Below are 12,085 nucleotides of genomic sequence, written 5' to 3'. Positions count from 1 at the left end.
TTAAAAAAAATAATGAAAGAAAGGTAACAATGATGATTACCAACATGGGCTCACACAACAGTCATGTCTCATCTTCCTTTGTCTCATGTGGTCATATGAAGTTTTGTAGTACATGGCATGATAAATAAGATTCTAATACTTGTGCTGATGTTTGACTGAACTATGAGAACTCTTGATTCACCTTTCGTTATAAATCATTCATTGTATCCACATTGGTTTCGTTTTTCTTGCAAACCTCTGATATCCTCCGTCATCTTTATCCATTCTGCAAGTGAACTACAAAAGCCAGTTCATTGGAAGTTCGATTTCCCAACTCCACAGAATACAAAAACTCCAGTGATGGAAATTACTTGCAAACCCATATTTAATCATTCAATGCCTATACTCTTCTCCCTCCCCCCAAATAAAATAGAAAATCATAACTGATCTGGAGGGGGGAAAAAAAAGAGAAAGAAAAAAAAAAAAAAAAAAAAAAAACTCTAGACCACATAAGCCAAGGTTCCTGTGACGATCCTTACCTGTGGATGGTTTCTGAATAGTTGAGGTGGCCATATCTGGAGGAGGCTTCCGAGGAGGAACTGATACTCTCTTGGCCTTTCTGGACCTAAAAGAGTCAAAATGACCGTCACAACTTCCTCCCTCGGGTCATTCTAAAATCGGGGACGGGCTAAAATGGGTCGTCCTAAAGAGAAATACAAAGCTCAGCTTTTTGTCCCTTCCTTGCCACAAGTGTGATCCAGGAGCAAGATTGATTAGCCAATAGAAAAATGAGTAAATACTATTGGGAAATAATGAAAGCCTGGTCAATGTACACACACACACACAAGTTGTGACAGTGTGGAGGATGAAAAAACCGAGCTTCTTTCTCTTTCATTTGTTTTGAAGGTACTGTACCTCTGCATAGTTTCATTGTAGTTGAGCTTGCTGTAGCTAGATGGGGTAGAGGTTGAGGGGTTGGACTCATAACAACGGTCATCTTGGTGAGGAGAGATTTCCCCCATGACTACTGACGCTTGGTCCTGGGTGGTTGGAAACTGCAAGCTTATCACTAAATTCATCCAAAAACAGCTTTTAAACAATAACAAACTTGAACAGTCTGCATTAGCTTAGCCCAAGAACTAAAAGTGATGTGACTTGCAAGAGAGAGAGAGTTTAACAAACTACTAGTGTTCAAAGAAAAAGGGATTAAAATGTGAATTAGGAATATCAAATATATATATATATCCTTTTGCCTCAGAAATCTATTCTCCCCATTCATTCTCTCCTTCCTAAGGTACCCATTCTTTAATTCTTTATCTTTTCTATAAATCTATTTAATCCTGTAGTAAGGGTTATATCTCAAATGAAAGGTTATTTCTCTATTCCTTTAAATGTATAAGTGATTATCACTATATCTATCAACAGTATCAATTTACTCTTCTATAACTTTATATAAAATAGCTTAGTAGCCTACTTTGGTCAAATCTAAAATATGAACTCAAACTCTTTGAGTAATCCAGCTATTCCAGTAACCTCCCTACTTAAGTTTCCTCTTTTTTATTCACCACTCTCTTTAATCTCCCTTATCAGGAGTCTATTGCAAAAGAACAAAACCTGAAAATTGATTTAATTTCTGCGCTGCAGCCAGAGAGGTATTCATTCCCTTTTTTATCAATAATTTTCTCTCCCACTTCCCATCATCTCTTGCACAGTTCATACATTCCCCCTACCAGGCATCTTGATTATTATTTCCTTTATAGAACCAGGCTATTTCAAAAACAAAAGAAAATCTCTGTACCACCAAAAATATAAATAAAACTGGACAGACTATTCATCAAAAGTAATCTCAATAGTACCAATTTGTATAAAAGCATTAGCCTTATAATAGGATGAGTGAGTAAAATAATTGAGCTTCCAGGGATATGACTTGATAACATGAACTGGCATCTCTTGACCACAAGTAATGGAGGGCTAACCTTTTAACTTTTATCCTTCCTCCACATTCGGTTTCATTTATCCTCTTTTTTTATTTCTGTATCTCATCCATCTCTATCTCTGCTCTTCCATCATCTCTCTTTATACTCTTCTCTATCTCTCTTCCCTGTTTGCTCATCTATCTCCCTTTCCTTCTATCTCTCTCTACTACCTATTCATAAACCTGTAACAAAATCTGCCTAACTTTAACATAATCTGTGCAATAAGCAACCCTATCTTTGAAATGCTAAATGAGTGGAAAAATTCACATCATTAAAAATATAGAATATAAGAACAGCAATAGTATTAATAACAAAAAAAAAAAGAAAACAATAATGAGAATCCTCATCATAGGACAAATTAAAACACCCAACAGTTATCATTACAGTAATAATAATATTTATAATAATGCCAAAATCAATTACAATAGCACTAGTAAAACAAACAAAAAACACAACAGATCACAACAGCAATTAGAACCAAGAAGAACACTTACAACATTAGGCTGGCCTGGCTCAGTCACCATACTGAGAGGCTGGCGACTGGTCGGTCTCTGGCCCTCGGCGATCCGTTCTTCGGCCGTGCTCTGTTTCTTCTCCATGTTGTCGAGCTCCTCTACAATGGAGCTCATCATGTGGGCCAGGGTGCGGCGCCTCATTTCTTGCGGCTCTTTGCTCGGGTCGCGGTACGTGGCTACCGGCTGTTGGCCAAGTGGGGATAGGGGGATGGGGAGGGAGGGTGAGTTTCTTCTCTCTCTCTCATTATAATCCATACAAAATTAAAAGGGGATCTTTAAAGAAAAAAAATCTCAAACTATACACTATGAAAACTTGTATAGTAACATTATCCTTTTTCAACAAAATCCTGATTTTTTTTTTCAATAATCCCTTTTCGTACTACACATACTTTCAAATGATAAAAAGGCCAAACTGTATTACAAAAACAAAGTCATTACAAAGGAAAAGCAAAGCAAGATCTTACCTTGGCTAATAATTCAATAATTTCCTTCTGAGCTTTCTGGGCTTCCTTGAGGACTTCTTCTGGGAAAGGAGACTGACTTTTCTCATTTGGATCCAGGAATATTGCAATATCACTTGGCCCCTTTTTATAGAAGGAAAAAAAAAGGAAGAAAGAAATTGTTAACATTAGGACACGATCACTCACTGTCACATGATGATCTATTTTAGTATATCTATCATTAAAAATAAATAATAATAAATAAATAAATAAATTGTACAAAAGTATAAACAATAATCATCATAAAATAAAAATCACTTCGCATGAAAGAGTAATGACCCAAAATCACACTCACCTTTAATACCCTATGCTGACCTATTATGGAATCAATCTTCTTAGTCCATGGATTGACGAAGCAGAGCCACTCGGTCTCCAGTGTGACGTAACTACCATTAAAAGTACGAAATCTATACGGTTTACTCCGGTGTGGCTTGCCTTGTTCTTTAACAACTGAAATATGGAAAATAAGATTTAAAAACATTATTATAGTGAAATAAACTTAAAATATATTTCTCAGTATTTGATCATTAACCCATTACTGCCAGCCCTGCTCCATCTATGCATGGCTGCAATGCCGGGGCTCTCGAACGCATAGGCCTAAATCAATTATACGATTGACGCCGCATGCCGGCACCCGGCGCTATGCACTTTGCCAATTGCCGTCTGTGGCCGGCGGTATCGGGTTAATAATTCTTTACTTTTCCTTTTTTCTAGATCTTTGTGCTAGTATCACTCAATAGATAGAAGTATCATTAATCATTGTGTCTACTCAAAGTCCAATCATCCAAATAAACAACAACATATACAAATCACTTCTATAAATTGTATATAAGACAAAACAACTGACGTTTCACTTACTATCTTCATACACTAATTTCAACAAAGGTAGATCTTCAGGGTGATAACAATCAAACACAGAATTTCCAGTTAGGTCCTGCGGAAGGTGTCCCAGGTATGGAATGGCCTCAGGATCATACTCGGAGAAGTTGCACGAAGCCGAATGACGGATGCTAAAGCTGCCCATCGCAGGGGTTTCACCAGGTACTGAAAGAGGGATTTCTGTGTGATTGTGGTGCTAGTGGTGTTCAAAAATCAACCTCAGTATATGGGTATATAAGTACTAGGTTTTATGAGTATGTGAATATTATTAAGTACTGGGTTTTATGAGTATATGAATATTTATTATACATATATATATTATATATATATATATATTATATATATATCATATGATATAATAAAATAATATAGATATATATAATATATATAATATATATATATATATATGTATATATAATTATATATATATATAAAATATATAAAATATATATATATAATATATATATATATATATATATATATATATATATTAAATATATTATATATAATAGATATATATATATATATATATATATATATATATGTATATATATATATATATATATATATATATATATAAATAATAAAATATATATATAATAACATATGAAACTGAGAGCAAAAAGCCTGTCATTGTAACTAACCATGATAGACGCTCTCAATAGGGATAACTTCTGCCAGCAGAAGAGAGGAATTTGGTCCATACGTTGATGCTGTCTCCTCCATGCATGATGGATCATGGAACTTTAAAATAATCTTGCAAGGCTTGTATATAGTTCTCTTGTTGCGCACACCAAAGCCTGAGGACTTCAGGCCATGGTACATGCGCATGCGGCAGAAGAAGGAGGTGCCATAATTATCTGATGATTTAAAAACCATGTACTTTTGGAGAAAGGTTGGAGTTCATGAATTTATACAAATATAAACCGTTTTACTTATTCAATTATACTTTTCACATTCTACATGTAAAGATATACACAGGTTTATATACAAACACACTAACAATGCATATATCATACAGATACACAAATACCCATCCACTCTCATACACATTCTTAAAGGATATAACAACATAAATATTTCAAAAGGATTATCTCACCTTTAATGGAATCTGTTCTAAATGGCATGTTTAACCCATGGATGATTTTGGAAGAGAAGTTAATTGAATCCTTTGGATAGACAAAATCAATGAATGATTGTCCTATGAGCATGTCTTTGGGAAAGCCAAGGACATCTGTGACAGCTGGTGATAAGTGAAGAACAGTGCCATCTTGAACACTGATGGCAACGGTAAAACCTCTCTGAAATCGTAAGATGTTACATGAGCACTGGAGGTGCTAAAAGTCTCTCGTTTGATTCTCCCTAAGCAAAGCATGTCCACCTTTTACATTCTGAGATTCTATTTTAAATTACTTAGATAAATCTATAGGAGTCAGATTATCAAGATAATTTTCAAGTTGAGAATAATAATAATAACAATGATAATAATCAACAGCAGTGCATACTTACAGCACTCTTGAAACTCTTAAGAAAGGCTGCTGCATCATGGGTGTCCCGCGGAAGCTGTATGAGCTCTGGACTAGCAAATGGAACCCCTGTAGAGAAAGATTCACAAACTTTAAACTATTATATTCCAGAATCTGTGTTTGTATGTTCATTCTCTGTTCTAAATCACTAAAGTACTTGACGATCTGAGAACAAATATTGATATATATCCAAATTCATACAAAACTAATTTCCTTGATATACTGAGTGGAAAAACAGAAACTATTCTGCACGTGTTCAATGACTTTTATTAATTGCTTTCCTACCTTGTTCAGCAGAACGTTCCTTAATTTTTCTTATATAATTAAGCGCTTGTGTATATACAAGAGTAGGCTGATCGCACGCTCTATCATCACCATCATTTGGATGACAGTTGAACGTCGAAGCGCTCTCTTCAATACCAGTTGTAATACCTGTAAACAAACAAATGATTAACAATCACAAACATCTCAAATGCAAGCATGACCATTGGTAAATAATCTTGGCAGAGATATCTGTACACAGGAATACATAAACAATTAGATTTATATACTTGTTGATGACAAAAACAAAATGCTAAACAAATTCATTACCAGCTATGGAAAAGCGGTCTTATTTAATACTAGCTGGTTAATATTATATTATACTACTCTTCCACTATGAACTAGTAGCTTCACTACATACTTGCTGTCTCACTGTATACTAGAAGATTCACTTAAAGCATATAATAGTAATCTAAATCTAACCAAGCTGTTTTGCTATATATTCACATGAAATATACAGTAATAATTTAAATTTAGACAAGCTGTTTGGTGAGCACATAGTAGTTATTTACTTCTACCCGTGAAAGAGATAGCACTTTCATTATACTTTGCTGACAAAATATTGTTAAAGAACTTACTACTGGCTGTTTCACTGTTAAGTCTCGGATCATGCTCATCGCTCCCTGACTTCTCCTTGTCTTCTTTCTTCTCTTCCTTGTTAAATTTCTCGGGTTTCTCTTTCGCCAGGAGTTTATCAGTCTTCTCTTTCACCTTCTTCCTTTTGTGTTCTTTGTGTTTTATGTCCTTTAGTCTATTCACTCTGCTTGAGAAAATAATATATAAACAATAATAATAATATTACAAAAATACACAAGTATTCATATGAAATAAGACCATTTATTACCAGTACATAAAAAATAAGTATTCTATAGTCATAAAATATACACAGGTACGTGTATAGGTATTTGCGTGTGTGGGTAAATGTATGCTTTGCATGTAGGAGAGTATACATGTTTATTCATGTGTGTGTGTGTGTGTGTGTGTGTGTGTGTGCGTGTGTGTGTGCGTGTGTGTGTGTGCGTGTGTGTGTGCGTGCGTGTGTGGGTGTGCTTGTGTGTGTGCGTGGGTGTGTGTGTGGGTGTGTGCGTGTGTGTGTGCGTGTGTGTGTGCGTGTGCATGTGGGTGTGCGTGTGCGGGTGTGTCTGTGGGTGTGCATGTGCGTGTGGGTGTGTGTGTCTGTGTGTGTCTGTGTGGGTGTGTGTGTCTGTGTGTGTCTGTGTGTGTCTGTGTCTGTGTCTGTGTCTGTGTCTGTGTCTGTGTCTGTGTGTGTGTATGTGTATGTGTATGTGTATGTGGGTGTGTGTGTGTGTGCGTGTGCGTGTGCGTGTGCGTGTGCGTGTGTAAGTGTGCGTGTGCGTGTGCATGTGCATGTGTGTGTGTGTATGTGTATGTGTGTGTGTGTGTGTATGTGGTATGTATGTGTATGTGTATGTGTATATGTGTGTGTATTTTATATATTATATATATATTATATATATATATATATATATATATTATATATGTGTATGTATATGTATACATATATGTATACATATGTATATACATATTGTATACATATATGTATACATATATGTATACATACATACATACATACATACATATATATATATATATATATATATATATATATATATATATATATGTCTATTTAAAAGAACAAGGGGAGTTTACAATATCTGTAAGTGTAAGTGTAAGTGTATGTGTATGTGTATGTGTATGTTATATATATGTATATATATATATATTATATATATATATATATATATATATATTTATATATTTATATATATATATATAACCATATATATACATATATGTATACATTTATATATACATATATGTATACATATATGTATACATATATGTATACATATATATATATATATACATATATATATACATATATATATACATATATATGTATATATATATACATATATATGTATATATATATATATATGTCTATTTAAAAGAACAAGAGGAGTTTACAATACCTAAAATCTGCATTATCTCCAAAGCCACTGCTGTGACTTGATCCACTGTTAAGGCTTTTGCTCCCACTGTAGCTGCTGCAAGACACAAGAAAAGAGGAAGATTAGTAAGGCGCACACACACACACAAAAAAAAAATATCCAGTCTATAATCATCCTGAGCACTATAAAAATTCATTGATCTGATGTTTACGTTGCCTCTTCCTTCACCTTTTTTGTGACTGGCCCTGAGATGATGACTCCAATGACCCATATGCAGATTCCTGCTGACCAGGATTTTTTACTTCATTTTCATCCATTGTTTGTTCTTCCATGGTTCCTGTAAGATAAATAAAAGCATATATGTAAAGATAAATAGATACATATCAGTGTACATTGATATCTTTTATGATACTATTTACATGGTTAACTTCTCAGAAGTAAGAAAGAATTAAAATCCCTTTTTAATCCCAACTATGAACCATATTCTTATCAGTAGGCATATAAACGTTCATAAATATAGCGGTGCTTGCATGCACCGACGCACACACACATACATACATACATACATACAGTACATACAAACACACGCACACACACACACGCACACGTGTGTCTGTGATAAATTTATTTGACATCATTACACTTTATCACAGAAGGAAAAAATAAAACAATACGGCTATGTCCCAACATGTCACACCACTGATGGCCCTAATTTGAAAATAACAAACTAGTGAAAAGAGATATAAGTTAATTTTGGATGTGCAAGTAAGCGGGCAACATTCATTGTTCTCTTACCCAGGATTAGTTGAAGTGGCTTTGTAACAATGAGAATATATAGTGACTGTTGATCTTAGAAATCTTCAAGATTGTCTAAATAATTACAACAATAAGCGATATCAAAATTTTACTTTTTCACCAAACAGTATCAATTGAAAACTAAGATCTAACACGGTGTAAAGGTGTAGCAATGCAATTTTGGTAAAATTTACTGATACAACCACAATGACTCAAGCCATCACTATGCAGCACATCCATTTGGTGTTTTGGCAAAGGCTAGCAAACCTCTATCATATATATTCTGGCAAGATAAAGCTTGTAGACCTCTCATGCAAATGATGATAAGGTAAGGAACCAGTATAAGCTTTCTTTACTTTGGAGGCTTGCAGCCTGTTGGCCGAGCACCAACAGGAGTGGAGACCTTTGACAATTTTGCAGTGCAGAAAACTGAAGTAAACCTATGAGAGTCCCTTGCTAGTGAAAAGTGCTAATAATTCCCTTTGAAATCTTCAAGTTTCATCATCAGAAAGAACTTTGTGTCCACACTAAAACAATTTGATTAATTTCTGTCTTAAAGCTAACTATACACTACATACTTTGTTGTTATTTGGATTTCTTCTTCCAACGTTTTGTGATTTCCATTGTCCAGTCCATATAAGGTTTTAAATGAGACTGAATAGTTCCACAACACAAGAGATGTAATTTATGCGTTTCGGGTTACCCCGTCTTCAAAACTACATGTAGTTCTGAAGACGGGGTAACCCAAAACACATAAATTACATCTCTTGTTTTGAGGAACTATTCAGTCTCATTCATACCCTTTTATCCATTTGTCACAATTAACTCAGTTCATTTTATCCAGTCCATCTTGTTTTTATCCTAGTCCTATGTATCAGCAGATTTACTGGGTGGTGGTTGACTAGTAATGATTATGGTGTGATGTCTTATTTGTTAATTCAATACTTCAAGACAGGAGCCAGAAACAGAAAATGATATTGAAATACAGGAGAGCTTTGTATTTTGCTCGAGTCTCCAGCTGGTCTCTGCCACTTTTAAGGCACAAACTGCCCAGCTCAGTTCACTGGCAAATAAATTATTTTCCTACATAAAGGAAGTAATCAATATATGTAAGCAAAGATGAAATCATTCCTACATATGGGGCTGAGCTGGTGCTATGGCAATATCCCATTGGGAACAGGCTGACATCAGTGGCACGAAAACTAATTTTGCGTTCTGAACTCATTCACGCCGGATGACGTGCTGACACGTTTCGTGGTTTTCGCGTCAGACGCCGCCGACGAGATATCTGGCCAAGGCCGGCGCTCGGGGTGAGTGAGCGGGCAGCCCAGGCTCGCAGCCCGTGCACCCGAGAATCTCGAAGTGTTCAGATGATGCTTTCGAAAACCTCGGTATAGCGACCGTGCAAAGCCGGAATGGCCCCGTCATGAATGGGTTAATGGACTGACTTAAAATACTGAAGTCTGTGTCTTTGTATCTTTCTCACTCACTATCTTCTCAAAGTGACCAGTTTGCAAAAGATACCTTTTAAAACAATCACCGAGTAACGAAATATCTACTGTGGGTGCATCAGTAATTTTTAACACCATTATTAAGGCACAAGTAAAACTCTGAGTACATAATAAGAGAATAGTGATGGGTCCTATGAAGTCCTATGAAGCCTTTTCCAAGCCCTCCACACTATAAGTCACAAGGTTCTAAGGGATGGATACACTAATAGAAAGCCAATTTTTTCTTTTCTTTTCTTAAACTTCATCATTAGATATACTACTGAGTACAGTTACCGGGTTTCTTGGCTTTGTTTATTGTATTAGTCTATACATTTTCAAGTATTTTCCCCATCATACAAACTTGGCCTAATTCAGAATTTGACCCAATATTCATCCCTCCAAAAATCAGTAGCAATACCCAATATTGCAGGAAAGAAGAAAGAGATTTCACAGCAAGAGCACGTGTAAAACTACAGACAGGCCTTTAAACATGATCATAAATAATCAATAAAATCATTCCTATGGTAAATATTGCCTAATGATTAAAGAATTGGTCCTCTATTCTTGTAATCACACAAGAAAAATACACTTAGAATTTGCTGTAATGGATGGCCTACTATACGAGTACCGACACAATATCTAAAGACACGTTGATAAGTGAACCCCTCGGCCTCCTTGCTGCTCGCTCTGAAAACGACCAAAAAATATACACCATGTGTTCTCAGGCATGACAGATGCTGTAACGGCTCCTTTGAAACAGTAATCCGCAAGAAGGGGTCTGTAAACTCTATCTTAACACGATACGAGCAGTGGAGGTGTGTTGACCTTTTCCAAAGCGTCAATGAACGTAAGTCTAGTGACAAACCCATGGCTGGCTCCTAAACATCTACTTACTCATGATTAGATTATTTAGATTTATGGACCATGAAATCATTTTTTTTAATTTGAACGTTTTTTTTCCAATTTTCTGCATGTCACTTGTTTACCATAAAATACGTGATTTTTTGCACAATTCTCCACGACTCCTAACATACCTTTTTGCAGTAAATATGCTCTGACCCCAAGTACATTAATTACACAGGTATAATTAACCTACTAATTAGATTAAAATATCTTGAGACAATGGATATACTTACATTTGACATAATTCCCATAAAACACTTGAAAAAAATAACATTTCCATTCAAACTAATCTTATAGTGCTTCCCATACAACATTTATCACGAATAAATCAAATACGGAATATTTGGCATAAAATCAACCAAAGGAATAGACATATCATCCTTTAATATTCGATTATGACTCATATGGACACACAATTTCTCTCATTCCTTGCAAAATTCACACTCCTGAATGTATACCTAATATTGGTCACTTCGGGCAACACTAAACAAACCCAAAATACATAAACAAAATAAACAAAGGAACTTTCAAAGGACTTACCATGGTTGTCAGTTTCCGCCATTGCAATTTTTTTCCAATTTCTCTCTTATCTTCTACCTAATCCATCCCCCTCATGCACAAAAATATATTCCACATATACTCTACTTCGCCATTATCAATATCATTATGGTACACACACTCCTAGATCATATAAAAAAGGAAATATTTATAAATATTGGATGGCTGTCTACACTTCTACCTCGGTCTGCAGAGCTAAGTCTTCAAGTGCGCTGTCGTACGCGGGCGGAGGAAGGTGTCGTACTTGCAGGTTGCAAAATCGTGCAGGGTTTTTTTTTTTTTTACCTATCTCGCTGAGGTATTTATTTTTGGGGGTGTTTATTGTGTTTTTGTATTCATTTATTGGTTTGTTTTTTGTATTTGTTGTTTGTTTGTTTTTTTGTTTGTGTTGTGTTTTTTTTTTAGTTCTGTCATGTGTTATAGTTTTATATTCGGAATTTATTATTTTGAGATTTCGGTGCTGACAATCTTAACACGTTTTTTTATGTCATAATAGTTATATTAATTTCATTATTGGGTTTTCCTTTTTTCGATGTATATTTTGGTTACTTTTAATAAGTATATAGATATTTTTCATCAATTTCTTGTCTCTTCTCGTCATCAATTCCTATTTCATTTCCCTGACTTGGTAATATCTTGTTCCTATTCTCTAAACTGTGTTTTTTACTGC

General features: G+C 35.0%; 1 protein-coding gene across 15 annotated transcripts in view; it reads right to left on the bottom strand.

The window, feature by feature from the left end:
* The window catches only part of per (period circadian regulator), a 29,115-nt gene extending 17,464 nt beyond the window's left edge, over positions 1-11,651 (bottom strand). Inside the window, exons 1-13 of one of the 15 annotated variants that reach the window (XM_086532129.1) lie at positions 11,597-11,651; positions 7,898-8,006; positions 7,691-7,765; positions 6,275-6,459; positions 5,661-5,807; positions 5,359-5,444; positions 4,949-5,150; positions 4,494-4,709; positions 3,829-4,014; positions 3,266-3,420; positions 2,935-3,054; positions 2,450-2,653; positions 895-1,034 (exon numbers count right to left, since the gene is read on the bottom strand). In XM_086532129.1, the coding sequence (XP_086388255.1) occupies positions 895-1,034; positions 2,450-2,653; positions 2,935-3,054; positions 3,266-3,420; positions 3,829-4,014; positions 4,494-4,709; positions 4,949-5,150; positions 5,359-5,444; positions 5,661-5,807; positions 6,275-6,459; positions 7,691-7,765; positions 7,898-8,001 (1,820 nt within the window). In that variant the 5' untranslated portion in view covers positions 8,002-8,006; positions 11,597-11,651. The other 14 variants (XM_086532133.1, XM_086532131.1, XM_086532134.1 and 11 more) reach the window with 14 other exon arrangements.
* Positions 11,652-12,085: the final 434 nt, after the last annotated feature.

Source organism: Penaeus japonicus, unplaced genomic scaffold (genome assembly GCF_977035675.1).
Source record: "Penaeus japonicus unplaced genomic scaffold, GWHDUDI00000001_assembly GWHDUDI00000037, whole genome shotgun sequence".
Lineage (NCBI taxonomy): Eukaryota > Metazoa > Arthropoda > Malacostraca > Decapoda > Penaeidae > Penaeus > Penaeus japonicus.
Note: the sequence above shows the minus strand (reverse complement) of the source record. Positions and strands in the feature narration are given on the sequence as shown.